The sequence below is a fragment of the Hippopotamus amphibius genome, chromosome 1 (assembly GCF_030028045.1).
Source record: "Hippopotamus amphibius kiboko isolate mHipAmp2 chromosome 1, mHipAmp2.hap2, whole genome shotgun sequence".
Lineage (NCBI taxonomy): Eukaryota > Metazoa > Chordata > Mammalia > Artiodactyla > Hippopotamidae > Hippopotamus > Hippopotamus amphibius.
In genome coordinates, this window is record NC_080186.1 from 212,113,679 (window position 1) to 212,136,549 (window position 22,871).

At 41.0% G+C, this 22,871-nt stretch overlaps 1 protein-coding gene across 14 annotated transcripts in view; it reads left to right on the forward strand.

Annotated features, from left to right (window-relative positions):
- SSBP2 (single stranded DNA binding protein 2) overlaps window positions 1-22,871 on the forward strand; it is a 311,861-nt gene that overhangs the window by 9,770 nt on the left and 279,220 nt on the right. Inside the window, exons 1-2 of one of the 14 annotated variants that reach the window (XM_057740146.1) lie at window positions 9,682-9,931; window positions 21,768-21,824. The exons of 1 other annotated variant lie outside the window; for it this stretch is intronic. Coding sequence is in view for 8 of the 13 variants with exons in the window: in XM_057740080.1 (XP_057596063.1) it covers window positions 9,870-9,931 (62 nt within the window). In the remaining 5 variants the exon portion in view is untranslated. Of the gene's footprint in view, window positions 1-9,677; window positions 9,932-10,603; window positions 10,756-16,632; window positions 16,753-21,767; window positions 21,825-22,871 lie in introns of those variants that run through there. 12 more of the 14 variants (XM_057740080.1, XM_057740074.1, XM_057740122.1 and 9 more) reach the window with 12 other exon arrangements.

Here is a 22,871-nt window from a genome sequence, read left to right on the forward strand (position 1 = left end):
ACAACAGGATGAAGAGTGACAGGATGGAGAAGTAAGCACTTTAAAAAGGACTCTCAGAGAAAACCTCTCTGACATTCCAGCAGACTTGAGTCATGAGGAAAAGCCAGCCATACAAAGAGCACAGGGAAGAGCATTCCAGGCAGAGGAAACAGCCAGGACAAAGGTCCTGATGTTGGAAGTTAGAGGAAGAGGCAGCGAGAACTGTGAGCTTTTGCTCTCAGCCACATTCAGAACCCTGAAAAGCATCTCTGAAGTATTTCTTCAAATAATGTCAGTGAAATATTTAAACAATTAACAATTCAATGATTCTCATCGTTAACTTTGTTCTTCATAACCATTTAAAATTTTCCATCTGAAAAAAATGGATATTTAAAAAAATTAGTGTAAGTATAAACTGACAAATAACAAAAAAGAAATAAAGATGACAGATAATGAGGAATCCAAACTATGCATGAAGGGTTTCAGAAGATCACCTTGAGAAGGGGGGGGGGTGGTGAGGGTTGGAAATGAAAGGCTGAAAATCATGTACTATTTATTAATTTAATAAATCTGTCTTGATGTCAATGTAATCGAATGTTGCCACAAAATAATGGTCTCCTGCTGCTACATAAATGTTCAGGCCAAGCTCTGATGTTGATTTTCAAGACAGGAGACATTGATCCTTCACTAATAGAATATTACAAGTTTATTTCTATTATGCTAAGTAACCAAAGTTGATTTCATTGTTTGATTTGATGGATGTTGGTGCTGTCAGAGTTCAGAATGGTCTGGGACGAGGAGGCCAAGAGGATGAGTATTTTTTCTTACCTGATTAGGAATCCTTGGATTTCATTTTAATATAAAATCAATGAAAGAAAACTTTAGGGATATTTAGTCTCTAGGATCTGTCCTGATGCCCCAGAGATTGGGCCTATTTGGCACAAGATTGTTCTCCTCTGGGATCAAGAGACTCTAGAGCCAGACAGTGAGTGAGTTGGACGGGGGCCCCACCCAATGGGAAAGGCAACAGGAAAAGTGATGAGAGGAAAAGACAGCTACAACAATAGAAGGAGGAAGTGAAGTCAAAAAAACAAGAGAAGAAGGAAAAGTAACAGTGAACTACAACAATTCACCAGGAAAGGAAAACCACACAGGGGGAAAAAAAAACCCAAAGGGAATTGCAATCTGCTGATTTAGATGTAGGGGACAAGTTTCTGACAATTTCCAGAGGTAGGGCACTTATTTACAGTGATCAATGAATGGATGGCAATGGGATCCAGTGACCCAGGTCTCTCTTTTCCTAAGCAGAATGTGAATTGAAACAACAAAGACCTTGGTTTGGGGTTTTATCTTCCATATATCACACAGCCACCTAGATCTGGGAAATGTGATTGACATTTCCCAGAGGAATGAACAAGGTGAAGACTGGAAAGAAGACATGAACTGACCAAGTTAGTCGGAGTAAAGAGAATACTCACCTCTTCCAAATATCAAAAAAGAAATAGATTCATGCTACATCATTTCTCCTTTTAATAACCTATAGTGAGTCAAGGGATTCACTTTGCACCAGTCAAAATGGGAGGAAATGAAGTACAGGACAGGCTGTAATAAAGTAGGGTATGGCTTGGTGTTTCCGATTTTATCTGATCAGGGGGTTAGCTGTAAGAACGGAATTCATCGCTGCTTACCATGCTAAAGCAAGATCCCGTAAGATCCCCTGCTCAAGTGGCCCCACCTATATTTAATCCAACCTTAATTCATAGAGAAGCTTGCCCTTCTAGAATCATGGTACGTGAAAGATCCGATGTTAGGGGCAGGAGCAGTGCGAAGGAGGTATGTATCAGATTCCTGAGAGGCTCTAAAGTGCCGAGACCAGCTCGGTGACTCGAGGTTGAGTGATGGGTGCCGCAAGCTTGAAGAAGGCACAGACACAGACTGAAGAGAAAAGTGGGACCGGGGGACTCAAGACCTCTCGGATCAAGAGCGCTTCTGACTCATCCCAGGTTGCTTTTATTGAGTTCGTGGGCTAACATTCTCAGGTTACACCCATAAACAATCAAAGGCCTCACATGACTGAGGCAATTATCTTTGTTTACTTCCTGGGTCCCAGTTGAGCAGGTGTGGATCTGAGCTGGGGGTGGAGAGCAAAACAGCCCTGGGGGCAGGAGACCTCTCTCAGATATTGGGGGTCTGTGCCCCACCGGTGTTGGCCCCTCTGCGACTGTGCCTGTCTTAGGTTGTTCCTCCCTTGAGGAATCTTACCCGTCTCTGGCTAACCAGTCATCCTCCAGGGCCAAACAGGGTGATATAAGGAAGGCTCTACGCACCACCCCTGTTGGCCTCTCTGCAGCTGTGCCTGTCTTAGGTTGTTCCTCCTCTGAGGAATCTTACCCGTCTTTGGCTAACCAGCCATCCTTCAGGACCAAACAGGGTGATATTAGTCTCCACGCCCCGCACCCTCAGCTCCTCCACTGCTCAAGCAGGACATTCTGAATCCCATCGCTCGGCCCACATACTTCAACATTTTCAAGGTTTCAGAAAGGTTCCCGAATGTCTTCCCACACTGAAGAGACAGGCTGCCTGAGTGAGAAATATGCTCTTGTTGTTCACTAGCTGTGTGAACTAGAAACATTTGCGAATAATAACACCTACCTCAAAAGTTTGTGAAGAGCATTGCGTGAGATACTCTGTAAAGCACTTAGCACCTGGCGAGAGCTTGATAAATATTAGTGTCATTAACACGTAGGAAGTCTGTGGCGTGGTTTGCAAGAACCGAAATTCTTGCGTGTTATGAACCATATAACATTGCCAACAGTCAACCTATTTCACTTGCAAAAATAGCAGTTTCGTGTATTTCAATCTAATACGTTCCCACGAAACTTCCTTATTTCTCTCACCTTTTGTCCTTTCATCAGGGATTAAGGGGAAAATAAAGGGAAGAAGGAAGAGAGAGGAAGAACAGGGAGAAGAAGGAGTGGGAAGGTGGGAGTTGACATGGTAAAGCCCTTTGAAGAAGCTGCACTGACTGGAAGCTGAGGTAACCGCTCTCACAACTGGTGAACTCTCCAGATCTTTAGAAAATTCCTGAGGCACGGATGTGTCTCCTTGTGCCACAAAAGATAAATGCCCCTTTAAATTAAACACCCAAACCATAGAATAGAACTGACAGCTCCTAAAAGGACACAGTGTCAAGGCAAAAACGAAGCAGTACAGGATCGTTGGGGTACAGTGGTAACTCCTCCAGAGGGATGGGAGAAAGTGCCCAGAGCTAGGTTCTTCCATGACCATCCTTCTCCACGGACTACCCTCATCCAACACCAGAGTGAGCTCTTTATCTGCCTCCCTCCTGGAAACTGGACCAGGCCGAAAAGCCTGGGCAAATGGATATTGTGCTCCTGAAACCTCTCATTTCTGGGCCCCTCTGCATCAAACTAGTCAAAGAGCAATATTCCAGAGGTCAGTATCCTTGGTCAAAACTCTCCTTAACAGAGCAACAACTTTAGCCTTAAGTAGTGTCCACGGGGTTGGACACTGATTAAGTTTCTCCTCAAAGAATTAAAATCCCATGGTTGTTACAGGGTGGGAGGTAAGCTCAGAGTAGCAGGCCATAAGACAAAAATGTATTCTTTCTTAATTTTCTTAATACTGGCCCCCAATACCGCAGACAAGTTAGGTCTTAGAAGTTGGGTGAGGCTAATGGGGGTTTGCCTAGTAGTAGTGAATAGCTTAGCACCATGTGGCAGGGGGAGTCCTTTTCTCCTCGGCCTCCAAAATTTAGGTCCAAGGAAAAAGACCTGAGGAGTTTAGAAAGCTGGTGATAATGGGATTATAACATTATTCACCTGATGAAGAATCCGGTTTGTACATGTATAATCTAATGATGATGATGCTAGCAGAGAGTAATCACCAACACAGAACACTTATCAATCTTCATGAACATGCTGCAGTATATAGGGTGGAGTCCAACTGGTTCCAAAGACTTTCCGAGCACCCCAACATAAAATATTTAAAGTGCCCTCTATATCTTTGGGAAGAATACATGACCTTGATAAGACTGTTTATTCCTATGGCTGACTATTGGCAATGACAGTATTCAGCAATTGTCTTAAACAGATTGTCAATACTGTTCTTAAACTATTTCAAGATAAATAAAATACAATCATGATATAATTTGCAATCTTCCTTCTCTGCCACACTTGGTTGAGAAGACCCAGTTATGTTGGAAAATTATCAAAAGCAAAGGTAGTGCTATTTCTTTCCCCCTGTGTTTCCACTCCCAACAGAAGGAAATGACACTGCCTGGAATTGTTGCACGGCCTCCCTCTTGAGACTGGGGCTTTTGTCAACTCCAAGAGTGCAAAGACATCGTATTGCCATAACCTTAGTAGGTGAAAAACCATTGTGAAGATTTAGGAATGCACTAAAAAAATATAGTAATACTTTTGAATAAAGAACACTCTGGCATACTTCCTATTACATAACTTTCAACATTTAATGACAAAAATCCAGCCAGTGAACACTGGAACACTTGGAATTTGTCTTGCAAAATGTGCTAAAGTGTGAGAAATTGTCATACACGGTAGCCTGGTTTTGTTTGTTCGTTTGAATTTTTATTCATCTTCAGCTTATGCACAATTCTTTGGATCAGAGTTATTCCAAGTTCCCAAATTTCAAATTCTTGATAGTGTTAAAAAAGACTAAGGCACTCTAGGGCTTCCCTGGTGGCGCAGTGGTTAAGAATCTGCCTGCCAGTTCAGTGAACACAGGTTTGATGCCTGGCCTGGGAAGACTCCACATGCCGTGGAGCAACTAAGCCTGTGTGCTACAACTACTGAGCCCACACGCCACAACTACTGAAGCCTACTCGCCTAGAGCCCGTGCTCCACAATAAAAGAAGCCCCTGCACTGAGAAGCCTGAGCACCTAAATGAAGAGGAGCCCCCACTTCCCACAACTAGAGAAAGCCCGCGCGGAGCAACAAAGACCTAATGCAGCCAAAAATAAAATAAGTAATAAAAAAAATGCCTTAAAAAAAAAAAAGAAGACTAGGCACTCTAAAGATGGAACTATTTAGAACTGGTAGATTTGTACACTGTCTCTCCTAATCCATTGGTAAGTGTTTATGAGTATCTAAATTGGGATTTAAAAAATCCAGGGCAATAGGTTAACTGCCTCAGATTAACTGATGTTAAACCAATAGCAGTGTGTCAAATAATGTTAATTTGAGGCCCCATTTCATTTATTCTTTTGGTATGAGAGACCACGTTGCATAGTATTAGAGTCGTAATAACTCTACTGATTTCACTACTTTGGTACATGGCATGTGAACAGTTTGTGAATATGAGCACACTGGTCTGTTCTGCTGGGAGTGAAGTCTCATACCGTAGTTTGAGTGACAAACATCTCAGAGCTTGCTCACATTCCTCTGTGGAATAGTCACTTCTAAGAGAAAGAGGTGTGGCTTCGTGGTCTGGGAACAGGACTGTCAGCCAGGAACACAGAGTTCTCATCTTGGATCCAGTTTTATTTTCTTTATGGACCAGATCACGCTAATGAATTTTTCTAGGACTCAGTTTACCCAGTTTAAAAAGCTAGTCAGGAAAATCTAATTAACTGGGGTATATTCTGCTAAATGACTTCAAATGAAAAGTGATATGAATGTAAGTAGGGAGATGTTATTTTCTTTCATTAATTCTATAGAACAAATAAATAATAGAACAGTTTTGTCATTTGGAAAAATTACCCCCAAACAAGAAAATTCATTTCTATGTGCAAACCATTTATTTTAATTTTTCCAAATAAATATTTTCTACTCTAAATGTTTTTCTTTTTTACATGCTAGGTATTTTATGTGATGCAAATAATTAAATTCATGATTAGCTTCCATTTAAACATAAAGAGGTAGTCTCTTTGTTCTATATAGCCAAGGGAAGTCTTTTCTAAAGTTCCACGCACTATAAGAATACAGACAACATTAACCTTAATGTTTTAGAGAAAAAAATTAGCGTCAAAGAAATGTATAGTCAGTCTAGAGCTTGAGTAGGGTGGTATAATAAACTGCCTGTTTTAAAATGATAAAGACTTCCAAAAATAAGATGCAGGGTCCAGAAAGAGAAAATTGTGTGTATGTGCCCAAACAAAATGGGAGAGGAGAAAAGACCTAGTGATTGAGTAATTGTGGTGTTCTATATCTGACAGAATAAAGTTAAAAAAAAAAAAAATCAACCTTAAGTGCAAATGCTCCATTCTGGTGGCTCAGCTGGTCAGTATTCCCCTACCCCAAATCCAGTCCCCACTAATTAACCAGCCTCATACATGCGGTTAAAAAAGCCCCCAAACTTCTAACACATATATTGTGATTCTTTACACTAGGAAGCTTTAAATCTCCTATTCCTTCCCCTCTTTTAAAAATGAAAACAAACAAAACATGGATCTTCAATGCTGTGTCTGGGATCTCAAATTTGGCTCTGAATATGTTTCAAATCTCATTAATTGCAATATTGGCCCCATGAGATACAGTTGCTGATGCAAAGAACACTCTTTGTACTCAAAATAATTTGAACAAGGGCAAAGAAGCATTTTATTTACGTGTTAACATTAAGAGAAAAATAAAACAGAGATGATGGTTCAGATAACTGCTTACACATTTTAATGATAATTGATTTGATTACTTAAGCTGTAAGGTTACCATGTAGAGGAACAGTCATTTTCATTTTGTATATTTGTTGCATGATAACGTTCTTATAAAGGTAACTCTGACATTAACTTGGCAAGCTCTGAACTAACACCTTTTGGCATTTTATTATTTCCAGATACTATGACCAAATTGTTTTGAATTCCATACCCCACTGTGCAGACCTATAATTTATTTATTTTTTAAATATCAGAAAATATGCCATTACTCAAAAGACTCTTCCATGTAACAAATCTGGGTAAAGACTAATCAAATGAATAACTTTCAGCTATAGACAACAAACAGCCTTTCTTATTTTCTTTCTTCATTTCCCTTTCTTTTTAGGAAACAGCAAATTAAACCATGGCTATTTGTGGTCTTATACTATAGAACACATGTGATCATGTATTTTCATCCTATTAACAAATTTGTTGGCTCAGTGGGTAGAAAGTCCACTGTAAAGATGTCTTAATAGCTTACGTGGGGAGGGTCATCTGCTTTGTATAGCCACAACCTCAAAATCTTGCTCTGAGAGGCGGTGCCCATGGCTGTCTTTAAATGGATACTGAAGAGCAGAGTTCAACAGCCCTGATTACATACAAGAATCACTTGGAGCGTACAAAAAATACAGATGCCTGGGTCCATCCTCAAGGTTTCTGATTGAGTTAGTCTGGCATGGGGTTCCAGATCTTGTATTTAAAAACAAACAAACAAAAACGCAGAAAAAAGAAAGAAATTCTCCTAAGGCAACTCCAATGTGCCATGACTGAGAATCAGAGAGACTCACCACTGCAAAGATAATATCCAATTTGTTTTTAGATAAGATAGTACAAAGCCACTCTTGGTTTTAAATGGAAACCTTACCGTATTCCAGGTAAGGTGGGAAGCACCTGCCAGAGCTCCCTCCTTGACAGCATTCTCTAAGCAGCACCTTATAGGGAATGTTCTATGGGTGGTGGGGCCTGGAAATGCTAATAATTTTCTGGGTTAAAGCTAATGGAAGCAGATAATTGAACAACAAATTACATAGCGCTAACCTTGAAGGTAGAGTTTGTAAACAGTGGCAGCCTGACAACATTTGAGCATTTGATAAACAAAAGTTCATCAAAAGAGAGAGGTTATTACTCCTTCCAGTTCTTCAGAGCCCATGAATACCATGTCCCCATCACAAAATCATTGCAGGTCATTGTAAACGGAGAGAATTTTGAGTAAGAAATAGCAAATTACTTCTCTTCAAAATCAAGCAACTTAAGCCACTGTGACTTTTTTCACTTCATCTTCACTTCTTCTATTGGCTGAATTTTTGCTCTTTTAATAAAAGCACGTTTATTTTTCTTATATTTTTTTATATCAGTCAGTCCTCTATTGTTTTCATCATCTTTGTTATCATATTCTATGGCAATTTCATTTAATCCTGTTTCTGTTATTCTCTTTGCCTATCTTTTTATACTTCACCTTTCCCAATTTGTTTCATTTTCCTTAACACCACTATAGCAGGTCTTTCTCTTCATTTTCCCCAGTGTTCAATGTATGTTTGGTTGCCAGCACCTTTTCTGATTCTCTCATTTTTACTGACTGCCTTTCCTTAACCTTCTGTTGATGCTTTATTCCTATCACTTGCTGTCAATGCCCACACAAGCCCATTTCTTTCCATTCCATCTATTTCCGTATCTTCATATATACTTTTGTGATCCTACTACTAAAAGCTTAAAGCTGTATATGAAGAATAGAAAGGTACCTTTCTCCATTTGAATCCTTTCCTCTCGCCTCCCATAGCTGTTCCATGTTTTTTCATCCTTTGCTGATGTTTTCCCCCATTCGACCCCCACCTGCACCCCTCTTCCCCTCTCACTCCCTATTTGATGCCCATCTCTTCTTTTTAACCCTATTTGCACTATGTCTGATTTCACATCCAAAGATCTCCACAAGATAAAGGATGGTGTTCAATTGGGAACCAGGTTGCGTGTGTTACAGAAACTTTTGCACATTTACCGAAATGGGATTAGGGACTTGGATCCAGGAATACTCTGGGTCAGCCTTTCAGCTTTGGCACATCTTTGCACACCTTGGAGCACAGCTGGGGCCTATGCTGATGGAGAAGGATATTGATGTCTTTAAAGGCCTACTATGGCCCTTTCCACTCCAAAGGTCAGGATGAGCTGGCATGAACGACCAAGACCGGAAAAGCAGGCCAGGTGCGGATACCTGGGGTCCTTTTCTGCAGCAGAGAAGGCTGGTGCGTGCGGGTCGAGGGGCCCCGGTCTTAGGCGGACAGGGTGGGGGCCACTGAGGCTCCAGGAGTCACCGGGCCATCTTTGGGAGGCAGGTTCACCTCTGAGGAGAGGAGGCAGGCCCTGGGCAGAGTGCTCCCCCGGGTTGCAGGGCGCGGCCCCAGGGGCCAGGCGACGCCACCCCAGCGGCGCCAGGGGCCGGAGGCGCCTCCCTCCCCGGGAGGGAAGGCGAGTCGCTCCGGGTTGTTCAGCCAGAAGGTCGAGGGAATAGCGCGCGCGTCCCTCGCCAGCCGGCCCTCTGGGAGCAGGGCGGGGGCGACACCACAGGGAGCAGGGCCGAGGGCGGCAGAGATTAATCCTGGGTACCGGCGCGGGGTCACACGCAGGAGAGGAGCGGCAGGAAGGGGCTGGTGGGGGGGCGCCCAGGGCGGCTGGGGCCGTACGTCTGCCTGCGTACTCGGCGGGCGTCCCGAAGTCTGGGGCCGCCCCGGCTCCAGCTCCGCCGGCTCCTGCCAGAGACTCCAGGCCGCACTTTCCCCTCCTCCCGGCGCCTTCTCTCCAGTGAGGAGCCGAGCGCGGGCGGCGCGGGGGGAGGGGCGGCGCCGGAGAGAACAGCCAGTTGTTTAAAATCCTTCTAGAGCAGTTTCTAATTCCCCCCTTGCGCCGGGGTTCGGAGGGGGGAAGGGGGGAGGAGAGCGGGCGGAGGGAGGAGAGCGGTGAGGGAAGGAGGGAGGGAACCCGGGAGGGAGGGAAGGAGGGAGGAGACTGCCGCTGAGGCTGTGGCCGCCGCCGCGCGTTTCGGCAGGCCGGCGGGAGGGGGAGGCCTGTCCGTCTCGTGCGTTGCCTGGGCGAAGGGGGCGGAGCTTTGGCGCGGGGCGGCCAATGGTGGGGGTAGCTGCGTGGGTCGCCATGGGGACGGGGCTGTTCCCGGGGAGGCTGTGATGGGTTGACAGGTGCGTGACAGTGGGAGCTGCTCTCGGCACAAGCATGTACGGCAAAGGCAAGAGTAACAGCAGCGCCGTCCCGTCCGACAGCCAGGCCCGGGAGAAGTAAGTGTCTCCGCTTCTCACCCACCTCCGCCTTCGCACGCGCGCGCACACACACACACGCACGCACTCGCACACACTCTGGGAGACACCCAGACACACGGACACTCTCCGCCCGGGGGAGAGTCGGGGGTGGGCTGGCAGGGGGAGGGGTATGCGGGGTGGGGGCACGCGGTGCGGGGAGCGGCTCTTTCCCAGGAGGGGCTCGCGCGGGGCGGGCGGCCGTGGGGGTCTGGCGGCGGGAGGCAGCGAGGGTGTCGGGGGGCGGCGGCGGTGCGGGTGGCGGGGATGGAAACTTGTTTGGGTGATTGGGGGAAATAACCCGCGGGTTCGCCTCCCCACAAAGTAACTTTGGAGCTGGGGTCCGGGGCTGCGGGGAGAGGAGAGACGCCGGGGGTCGCGGGTGGGAGGAGAGCGGGCATCTGCGTGGAGGAGGGCACGCGGAGGGAATGCGGGTGTTGGGCGGGCGGGCCGCGCGAGGGGCACTGCCGCGGGGGCTCGGGCGCCGGGGCTCGGGGCCGGGTGCGCCGGGCGAGGCGAGGGCGGCGGGGCCGGGCGCGCGGCGGGCGGAAGCCGGGCGCGGAGCGGCCGAGCGGGGCCCCGCCGGGCGCGGAGACGAGCGCGGGGCGCGGAGGGCGTGTGCGGGTGTGGGCTGGGTGGGCGTCGGGGCTCTCCCGGGCCGGAGGAGGGGCGCGGCGTGCTCAGCCCCGCGCGCCTCGCGCCGCCCGGGCAGGGGGCTTCGGGGGCGCTGCTGAAGTTTGGGAGTCTGGAAAGGACGGAGTTCCCGGGGAGGAGAAGCGTGCAGGCGAGAAGCGGGATCTGCTGGGGTAGGCTGGCGTTGCTGCCGCTTGCAGGCTGCCCGGCTACGCGGCGGCGGCTGGAGAAGTTTCTTTGGAGACTTGCAGCCTCCCAAACGTCTGGGGGCCGGGGCGGGGTGGGGGGCGCGGGGCGCGGAGGGGTCGCCGTGGGAGCCGCGGCGGCCGGCGCGGGGAGGGCTGTCTGCTGGGGGAGGGGGCATGGTCCAGACGGGGACTTGCGGGAAGGGTAGAGGCGTGGAGGCGGGGAGGAGTTAGTTGTTTGGTCGGGGTGGCGGGGGGATACAGGTGTTAACTTCGGTGGGAGCCCAGAGGAGGCTGGCAAGAGAAGAGCCCCTCCCGGCCCGGGATGCCACCGTCTCGGCAAGCTGCGAAGCAGGGTTGTTTGCTGCTATCCTTACGTACTTGTAACGGTGATTGGTTTGGTTGTTATTAAAAACGAGAGCGAATAGTGACTGTGACCACTGAGGAAGAACCCCTCTTTGCTGTGCAGCAGATCTAACAGTGATTCCCAGTAACCACCTCCACTCTGAGGGTGAAGCGTATCCTTCCTTGTTGGACGCGTTCTGCCTTTCCTAGGGGTTCAGACTGGGGAAAAGTCTGAGAGCATCTTTCAAAATTTGGTTACCTTGCGCACGGAAATAGCTGCGTAAATAAAAACCGAATGTGCGAACTACAGAGTTTCCATCCTAGCTTTGGGCAGTTAGTAGTCTTCTCCTGAAAGTTTCTTGTGCCCTAGGGATGGGAACATTTCCTAATCTTCGTGTTGGCAGCAGCACACACAATTCCTATAGGATTTAGGGGCGGCAGGCCTTGATGTAGCTAAACAAACAAAAAAATAGCGGAGAGATACTTTTTTTTTTTCCCTCCCCCAGAGGTATTTTCTGAGCTATATTCAGAATCTCGTTGCTGTGACAAGGAGTATGTAAAAGACTTAGCATTATAGCTTGGTTAAGAAACAGCAAGTTCCTGAAATTGAAGTTTTGAGATAGCCTAATTTGTGTGCATTTATTATTTGGTTGCAATATATTTGAGAAACATTTAGGGAAGATGTTTTAATGATTACAGAGTATTTGGATTTCACATTTTGGGGAGTGAAGGAATTGAAATGTGTATTGAGGTATAATCTTAATTATTTTGGAGGTGGTTGAATTTGAGAGTCAGAGTAATTTTGGATTTTACTTGGACTTCCAGGAATGGCTGAATTTATATTCTGGTAACTTTGTAAAATTTTTTTTTAAGTATCTAATACAATAATGAGGAAGTTGAACCTGGTGTTTCTGTAGTCTTTTCTAGCTCTAATTCTGTGACTCTGTCATGAAAACAAATAATTGCCATTTTACTGTCAAATCTACCAAACTGAACACCAAGTAACATCTATTCTTTTAAGCAAAGTGGTGAGGGTTCTGCTAGATGGTGCTATTTGATTTAAATATATTTCTTCCATTCATTATAATTGGCAGCAGGAATCCTGGACTGGTTTTCCTTATGAACTAAATATAGGTGAAGAGGCCACTTTTGGAGAATTGACAGTGACTGTTGTGGGTTAATTGTCGTTGCATTAATTTCTAGGTGAATGTTGTTTGAATCCAAGACAAACATTTAGATAGATTCTATTTTATGGAATAAACTTAGTTTCATTTTGTTGGGAGAGTTGATCTGATCACTCATTTTTTCCCTTTATGTGTACTTGGGATTTTAATGGCACTATTCTACAGCAAACAGTCTACTAAGTTCTGAAGATAGGAATCTTGAAGTTGTCTTTAAAATGGATGTCACCAGATTAAAAAAAATTTTCTTAAGGTGGCAGATTTTAAAAGGTACCTGAGTGAAGAAGAATGCTCTTTTAGCAAGCAAATTAGAATTGTACTGATCTTAAAAGTCACAGAAATAATGTTTTTCAGTAGTGAATATGTAAATACTTATTTTACTCTAATAAAAACATTCTGAAAAATGAGTCATTATTAAAAAATAATGGCATGCACATAAAATAAAAATATTGGTTTTATAACCTATCAAGAAATGTATTTTCTAATGAGTTCGTAGTAGATAGCAGACAGACCCTTACCTATATTATATCTTTGCTTTCTCTTTCATTAAGAAGTCATTACATGGAATACTTGAAATTAATTTGTAGGTTTTACACAGGTTCTATATTTTCAGTATACAGTTCTGAACATAAAAATGGCTGAAGTTTGGTTAATTACTGATTTTTTTGTTTTAAAAGCCAAACAGATTGTCTATACAGAGGTTTGGATTAACTTTAATTATAGAGAGAGTGATTGAAAACCCTTGGAGGGAGGAGGGATGTTTGTGTAGAAATTTAAATTCTGATCCTGTTAGGTCATTTCCTCTTTTAGCGGCCTTTCTTTGTAACACTGCACTGCAGTCCCATTCGCAATTAAGTAACTGTGGAATTGGTTGTTTAATGTCTGCCTTCCTCTAAAATGGAAGTTTCTTGAGGGCAAGGGATAATACTTCTAATTTCTTCTTTGAGGTATCCTTGACATTAAGAATAGTATCTTCAAATGTCAAAAGCACCAAATAAATACTGTGGAATAAATGAAGATGTTAGACTCAAGGACATTTTTTTCAGTGTGAATTTTTTTGTCAGTGACCTCCAAAATAAGGACTTGGGAAGTTTGAGTTTCATATTCTCTAGCCTAGGTGTATTTCAAAGATAAGTGATAACAACAGAACAGCAATCATTATTTATTTGTCAGTCTGTGTGTCAGTCACTGTGTTCAGCACTTTATATATATTTTCTCTGATTCTCCCAACAATTCTGCAAGATCGTGATTTTGTTTTCCTCCATGAAAGAAATAAAACTGACTAGTGAAGTAACTTTGTCCAGGAATGCACTACTAGCTGGGTTTCTAACAAAGATATCTCTACTTAAAACCTGTAGTTGAAGATGAAAGATATATATAATTTTCTTCTATCCCAGATTGCCTTCTTGATTTAGGGTAGAATGCTACAGAGTTAGGAAACAGCATTATATAATCAGATATAACAGACTGTAAAGATTGATCAGCGATGCAGTCTTAACCATTGGTGCACCCTGTGCTTATATCCTCCATTTAGACAGACTGTAGATATGTGTGTGGTATGGGGAAGACGGAAACTTTAGGAGGGAAGGTTGGAAGCCTAAAATAATGGAGAATCTTTGTTCCTTGAGATTTTTCCTTCTAGAAATTTTGTTTGATCCCTTAAGTTTTAATATTAGACATTGTAGTTGTAAACAGTTTCTGTATGAAATGTTGCTGAACTTAAATCCACTCTGTATGCCACACTGCCACAGAAAGAGTAACTGGCACCTGCAAAGAGATGAGTCATGATACTACTTTTTATTAGAGTAATTTCATCTTTAAAATTATGTAATAGCACAGGAAGATGAATCTGCTGTAAAGCAACATTGAACATAAGATACACATACTGAATGGTAATATTAAGTAAACTTGTCAGAAACTACAGAAGTCTAACTGTGCACCTAACCTGGAGCTCTGAAAAGTAACTTTGGTTTTTAAACTGTGAAGATAGCATATGCTCATTTTTCAGTGGCTAAAGTCTAATGATCATTTAAATGCTACTCCATATGGACTGTCATGCTTATATATGAAATAGAATTTAGTAAAAAATTTTGGTCATTTGGAAAAAACAATAAGTAACTATTACTCTACATAAAAGAGTTTGTTGGGATTAATATCTACCAGCATCACCTCTTTTTTATTACAAAGTCGTGCCCCCCCCCCCCAATGATAAACTTTTCTTCTTCCTTCCTTCCTTTCCGAAGGAAATAAAGTTAAGTGAAGTAATACAAGTCTCTTCAGAAACTTGATTGACAAGCAGTTAATGCAATTCAAGATTCCTAAAACTAACAAAGGAATACGTTTATGGGGGTGAAGTTTTCCATAAGATATTAAATGGACTCTTCCCTTCCCAATCCTCAGGATGTTTCCTCCAGAATACTTGTATCTAATATGTCATCTTAGTTATGGGAGCTATTCTTTTGATTGATCTCTTTTCCATTATTTCAGAAGTATCCAAAAAAATGATTTGTTGAAGGAACAAACCTAAAGAAAAAAGTGTAAGATGTTGAGTTAAATTCTAGTATTGTTTATCTAGACGTTTATTACTCTTAGAAATAGTATTAATGTTGAAATGTATTTTTTCAGAGCTGTGAAAGAAAAAAAATGGAAAGGTTTATTCCCACACTTTAGAGCTGGTTTGCCATATGAAACCAATTCAGGATGAAAAAAAAATCGTTAAGTTTTAGTTGCTTTGCAGTCGTGAACTACATGTGTCTTACATTTTCATTTACTACTAGAAAATAGAATTATTTTGTTTTAAAATTGAAACATACACAATGGACCGGGATTGGAATACCTAGGTTGCTGTTTATTAACACTCCACCCCAATAGTTTAGAGTTAGAAGTAAAATTTGGAAAAAAAGCATTTTGAATTTAGAATGTTCTCTCTTCCATAGAAATCATGGGCTATTACATTACTGATGGGACATAGGATTGAGGATTAATGTACTGGATTTAAAAGACATGAAACTACTTCTTGGAATGTATAATTTAAAATATGTGTTGAAGATAATTATAATTTTATTGTGGAATATGTAGGAATATTCTCTATTGTGTGTACATTATTGCTTTGACATTGGTATGGGAATGATAAAATATTTGTGTACCAGTGACATATTGTTGGTTAGTTGTATGTGAGCCTCTGTAAACATGCTAAAATAGTAATTTTATTAATAACTTATTGTTTCTCAAAGGAAGGCCTTAAAATAGCTTTGGAGCAATAGAATAAGATATATTTGTTAAAATCTGAAAAGAGTTTAGAATAAAAAATAAGTGGTTATATTTAGTTTTTAAACTTTACTTATCAAATTTTGTATGTATTTTACATATGTAGCATCTATTCATGTGAGATTTTGTTAACATATGTATGTGACCTAACATGACTTGCACTGTGAGAGTTATTTGAGTACTATACCAAAACCCCATTTATACTATAAAGAGTAATCTGAAGGGTGGTCTACCAAGATTTATATCCTACTTGTTCTTAGTAGTGTTAGAGAAATAGTAGAGGCTATTCTTCCCCGAGCTGTATATCTTAGTCACTGTGTGAGATGTTGAAAAACAGGCAGAAAAATGTTCCATCCAGGGCAGAATAGAGTTTTTCCAGATAACTTTTAATAGCCCTACAAGTTGCTCAAATTTATGGTTGGTCATAGTGGGTAGCTGGTAATTTTTGTCAGAGTAGGTTAATAGCTAAAGATTTTTGAGAAGTGGAGCTAATAATGTTTTCATAATATTGACAGACCCAAAAATGTATCTGGGCTCACAAGAGCCTGGGCATTTCCAGTGCAGTGAAGGAATTAATATTTGTTCTTTGTTCATCTTTAAAAGAGACACTTCAGTTGGTGTCACTTCTTTAGTAATGACAAAACTACCCTCATATTTCACTTGAAGAATTTTGATGCCTCTGTTTTGTGTGGGACCCATACAGTTTTCCGACAGTAATGAGCCATCATAACGTTTTAAATCACAGTTCAGCTGACGTGAGCTTGAACCATTGACCTGGTGATCTCTTGTTTTTGATCTTCTGTATTAATTTTGCTTCATGGCATATCAGACAAGTAATTGAGCACAGAAAGAAATTGTAGAAACTGAAGTATAACACTTTTTTCTTTTTTAAAATAATTTTTTTGTAATTGTATGTTTAATATAGTTGTAAAATGTTTTAGTTACTAAAATATTTTTGATTAGTATAACCTAAGGCATATTAAAATATTTGTGAAGGTAAGTAGGTGAAAATTTTTATGTGGCTCTGTCTGCATAAGTTAAGGAAGGAGTTGATGCCAAAAACAGGGCCTCACCTGAAATTATTACCATTATTTTTCTTTAGTGATCTGATATTTGCCTTGATTCTTCTTTTTACCTACTTCAAACTTGAGAAAAAAACCCAAAAGCTTCTTTACTGATGGAAGAAAGCAAGGTAAATGAATTATTCTATTAAAAATAGTTTTATTTAAACAGGATTAACATGAATGCCTTCTGTAAAATAATAAAATCCTAAATACTACATAAAGAGCTTGTGGCATTTTGTCATAGAAAGTTTAATGTTTAATAGTAACAATAACAGCAAATGTTATCATCTGAGTATTTTGTTTTTGTTTGGCACTTTACTTGCATTGTCTCATTTAATCCCCTCAAGAATCCACTAGCCTATAGGTGCTATTTTCTGTTAATGTTACAGAAGAAACAGAGACTTAAAAGTTTATTGTGCTTTTGGTGGCAGATATCAAAACAGGAGATAGAAAATGCCTTAATTGATTCGGGCTTAAAAATAAAGCTCACATCAGAGAATATTTGAAAGAGGTAGTTTCAGAGTTGATTTGGGGAATCAAGATCAGCTTCCCTGCCCTCTCAAGAATGCAGCGTCCCTACATCAGGTTCCCAGTATCACTTCCTCATACAACCAAGTATAAAGGCAAGAGAAAGGGCAAGGTTTTTCCTTTATATCTCATTAGTCAGAGAGAAAAACCTTTTCTTGAGGTGCTTAGCAGATATCTTATGCCTTACTGAAGAAAACTGTAAAATTCCCTCCCCTAAACCCCTCAATTGGGAAAGGTAATGGGATTACCATAATTGGCTTAAATTAGTCATCCTCTGGGCTGGAAACATTTCTCCTTTGTACCTGAACTACCTAAACAGAACTGGAGATCTTTGGCAAGGAAGATGTATCTCGAGGATATGGAGACAATAAGATGGGTCCCTGCCTTATGGAACTTACTTTCAGGTTTGAAGGAGAAACATATAATAATAAGCAAGTAAATACATATAGTAGGTAATTTCAGGTAGTCATAAGTGCTCAAAAATAATAAAGCAGTGTGGTGTGATACATTGAGTGACTGGGAGGCTACATTAGATTGGGTGGTCAGGGAAAGGTTCTTGGAGGATATGTTTAAGCAGAAACCCGAGTAATGTTGAAAGAATCAATCATGAGAAGATTTGGGTTTATAGAGCATTTTACACAGGTCTGAACTACCATTGAGGTAGCCTCTCAGCACCGGCATAATTGCCCAAGGATATGTAAAATATGAGTCAAAATTGGGATGCGAACCTAAGCTTCCTAGAGCCTGGTTTTGGCTTTTATTGCAGAATTGGGTGGTGGGGTTAGTTTATCTGGGTTTTCCTAAATAATAAGGTTGCCTATCTCTTATCTTCTAAACCCCAGGGATACAGTTGTTCCCAATGAGGAGAGTGGAACATGTGGCTTTTATAATAATGTTGATGGTAAAAATAGCTAAGATTTATTGAACACTTAGCCTGTTGGGTTAACAAAGGATGGTACAACTGGCTAATTATTTCTCATAATTTTCCCAGGTTGGATTAGACCCCCTTACTCTGTGTTTTGTATCAACCTCTACTTTTCCTTCTTCATGTCTGTCACAAATTTATGGATTGTTTGTGTGGTGTTTTGTTTAATGTCTCATCTCCTGGTTAGATTGGAAGTTCCCTGACGAGAAGAACCATGGTTGTCTTCACCAGTGTAGTCTCACTGCTTAGCACAGTGCTTGGAGTTCTGGTTAGGTATTTGTACAATAAATGGATATATTTATAAATATATCACAACAGGATATCACTATATCCACCTCCTTTTCTCCCCAGTATTTTTGATGTTTAGTATCAAGATTAATATGTAATTCCTAAAGAAGAGTTTTCTATGATATAGGCATTTAGTAGTAGTCTCTGGCTTTTAGGACGACAGGAGATTACGTAGTTGTATTAGTGTGAAATATGTGTATAATTTTAATATGAATTTTTGATAGGATAATCTTTTTTGTTTCAGCAAATTTAATAATATAAATGGAATTATACTTTAGCGTTTCAAGGTATTTTAATGTGCTTTATTTAAGTCTCTCAATAATTCTGTGAGGTAGGTGATAATTTCCCTTGACTGTAGAGGTTTGTGCATGGAAATTGACTTACCCAGCTAGGGTATTACAGGTAATAAGTGGCAGAGCTTAGTCATATTTAGATTTTTTTTTGGTTCTAAGGTCAGTGTTTCTCTCATTATACTACAGCTGCCTCTTTTAAAATAAGGAATTCATATATATTTTAAGAAGGCTTAGGTATAGATTTGATTCAACAGAGAATAGGGGACTAGAAGATAGTTAAAAATTTATGTCAATACTTTAAGTGAAAAATATTGTTACAATGTGAGTTAAACACAATCCTATATAATTACTTAACTCTAAAACTGCTACATCATAAGTAAAATCTGATATTTATTTGAACTCCATGTGCTTTTGTTATATAAATTGATTGGTTCTGGATTTGGGGTAGTTTGGATTCTAATTTGTGAAGATTTAGGCTAACTTTGGTTGATGAACTATTCTTTTGCCAGTTAGCTTCAATTTGGAGAGTTCGGGTAGTGGTTTTTTCCTTTTGCTCCTTTCTCCAGTAAGGGAAAGAACATTTTTTGATATGGAGTATTGATAGAACATTCACTTCTTGTTTTTGTTTTTATGGTGGTAAACTATACATAACATAAAATTTACCATTTTAACTATTTTTAGGTGTACATTTCAGTGGCATATTAAGCACATTCAGGTTGTTGTGTAACCCATCACCACCATCCTTGTCTATAACTTTTTCTTCTTCCCAAACTGAAACACTGTATCTATTAAATAACAACTTCCCATTTCCCCTTTCCCCCAGCGGCTGGCGATCACTTGTTCTATTTTCTGTGACGGTGAATTTGACTATTCTAGATACTTTGTATAACTGTAATTATGCAGTATTTGTCTTTTTGTGCCTGGCTTTTTTTTCTTGCTTAATCCCTTCAGCAACTTCAGCAACTTCATAAAGTTGATATAAGTCCCGTTTTACATACAGGGGAACTGAGTCTCAGGTGATACACTTTGTCCAAGGCCATGTAGTACATTGCATAGTATGGATTGAAAACGAGCTTTCTGACTCCACTGTCCATTTTAAACATCTTGCCTCAGTGTGTTGCTTTGCTTCATATGGAAAAAAAATAATGGGAGTTGCGAGGGTGGTGAGTGGGAGAGGACAGCTTGGCTCCTTCTCTTTACACATATCTGTCATTTTTGCTGGGGGTTGGATGCTCTCAAGAAGAGACAGGTTAAGGAAAAAAGTTAAAGAAAACATTTTACAGCTGCTAAAAAGGTGGGCAGAATTATAGCTACCCAAAGTGTTCCAAAATAGCTCCAGATTCTTTAGCTGGTATCTGGAAGCTAAAGGAAGATGCCAATTAAGAGCTCAGGTTATAATTTCAGGTAGAGCTGTTTCACCGTTCTTTCTGTATCTAGAGGCAGATTAATCTGGCATAAATTACTTTACTTGGTGAATTTTAGAGACATAAATAAATAGAAGGATATGTAATGTGCCTAAAAACACTTTCTTCTCTAATTATGAGTTTCCTCTACTTCTCTCTTCCAACCAGCATATGGCCTATTGGTTTTTTTTTGTTTGTTTTTGGACTAGGGCATCTAGAAAGTTCCATGTGGTCCAGGAGCAATAGTACAACCATGTTGAATCTATTACTTAGTCATTTCTATAGTACTATTAGAAAAAATGGAAACAATTCCTTTGTTTCATTTTTTCAGTGTCATGCACTATTTGTCATTTATAGCTGGATTAAAATTATGTGATGATTATATTTTATTGATGCATTTAAGCAGTAGCTATTATTAGGAAATTATTAAAGGTGTTTCAGTAAGCATTATTTTTCCCTGAGTTAAACTGAAGAGTGATGTTATTATTCTTTCATTTAGAAATATTGTAATGAAAAAAAATTCAGTGAGTTTTTTTTAACCATGAAATACATCACATTACAGAAAATACATACATTCTTATAATATGTGTATGTGTATAATGGGAATAGTTTTCAGGTAGAAGTTCATTTTGGGAAATGACTTATTAATTTATTTTTAATTCAGGTTGGTACTGGGTGAATTTTGCAAGTGAGTTGGACTTACAAATTCAGGGCCAAAAAAGAGTATAGGCAAGTTTTTACTAGAACATGAAATGATGTTTCCATTTCCAATGTTTGTGATTTTTTTTTTTTTCCAGCTAGCACCTTGGAGTTTTACTGACTATGTTAGGCTAAATAATGGCGACTCAAAGATGTCCACATCCTAACCCTTAGAACCTATGAATATGTTACCTAGTAAAATGAACTTTGCAGATTTGACTAAGTTCAGAATCTTGGATTAGGGATCTTGAGATGGGTTACTTCCTACCTAGATTATCTGAATCAGCTCAGTGTAAACACAAGGGTTCTTATAAGAGAGAGACAAGAGGTTCAGAGTCAGGCAAAGGCCATGTGGTGACAAGCAGAGAAAGAGTTTGAAAGATGCTCTGCCATTGGTTTTGAAGATGAAGGATGGAGCCACAAGTGGAGGAATGCAGGCATCCTTACCAAGCTAGAAAAGGCAAACAAGTGGATTCTAGAGCCTCCAGAAGAAACAGAGCCCTGCCAACACCTTGATTTTAGTGACCTCCAGTACTATAAGATGATAAATATATGTTATTTCAAGCTATTAAATTTGTAGGAATTTGTTACAGTAGCAGTAGGAAACTAATACACAGAACTTCTGCACTTCAGAAGACTCTACTTTGACCATACCAAGCTGGCAGTACCAAGCTATGTCTAAGGTGAAGCTCAGACAGTTTTTTTGTTTCGGTTTGTTTTGTTTTTGGATTGAGAAATACTTAGTATAAAATTTGGGTTTTTTGTTTTGTTTTCCAACTTTTGAGATATTGTTGACATACAACATATATATGTTCAAGGTATATATTGTGCTTATTGGATATGTGTGTATATTACAAAATAATTATCACAATAAAGTTAGTTAACACCAAAATAAAATGTTGGTGCTTTTCTGTAAGGTGGGGATATCATTAACAAGAGAGCCCATGATATGGCAATCACTGACAAAAATGCTGCTAGTTAATACAATGTTTCTGTGTTTGTGTTAGTTAGGTCCCCAGTAGGATGGCTCCCTTAAAGGAAAAATTGAAGAGAGTATGCTGAAGGTATGTGCACAATTAAAACCCACTAGGGATGGGGGAACACCCAGGATTTAGGAACAAGAGAAGCTTTACCCCTCTTAGGTCTAAGGGGAAAAGAGAGAGACAGAGCAGTTCCCAGAATCTGATGAACACTATGGTCATTGTAGAAAGTCTGCTCTCCCGGAGCTGTGGTTTTATGATGGGGACCACAGCCACTGTCAAACCCGCTGTAAACAGAGGCTGGAGCACTGGCAGGGAGGGGGTCTTCTTTCTTCTGCCTTCTGATCAGCCGATGCTTCCTTTCTGTAGAGCCCAACCGGGAGCCATGGGACAAGGGACCTGCGGTGATACACTCTGTAGAGATCAGCCTTCCTGGTCACAGCAGGGCAGAAAGGCAGGCCCAGTGGAGAATATTCAGGACAGTGTTCAAGCTTTAAGTGTTTATTTCTTTATTTTTAAAATAAGTTTATTTATTTATTTATTGGCTGCGTTGGGCCTTTGTTGTGGCATGCAGGCTTTTCTCCAGTTACGACGAGCAAGGCTACTCTTCGTTGTGGTGTGCAGGCTTCCCATTGTGGTGGCTTCTCTTGTTGCGGAGCACAGGCTCTAGGCATGTGGGCTTCAATAGTTGCAGCACATGGGCTCAGTAGTTGTGGCTCGTGGGCTCTAGAGTGCAGGCTCAGTAGTTGTGGTGCATGGGCTTAGTTGCTCCATGGCATGTGAGGTCTTCCCGGGCCAGGGAGTGAACCCGTGTCCCCTGCATTGGCAGGCAGATTCTTAACCACTGTGCCACCAGGGATGTCCAAGTTTTAAGTTTTTATACATTTGAAATAAGTCTTTTAATTCTTTGTATAGAATGGCCTGAGAAAATAGAGCTTTTTAAAAAGCTGAGTTTGGTCAAAATAGCACTTAAAATTAGTTTTTAAACCTGTTTAACTACTTTATGATACTGTAAATTCATATACATTTTATGAGGTGAGGATAATACTGTTTCTGCCTTCTGCTCTCATCTCTTTATTCATTTAAGAAATGCTAACTGTCTCTCATATGTCAGCCTCTGTTGAGCCCTCT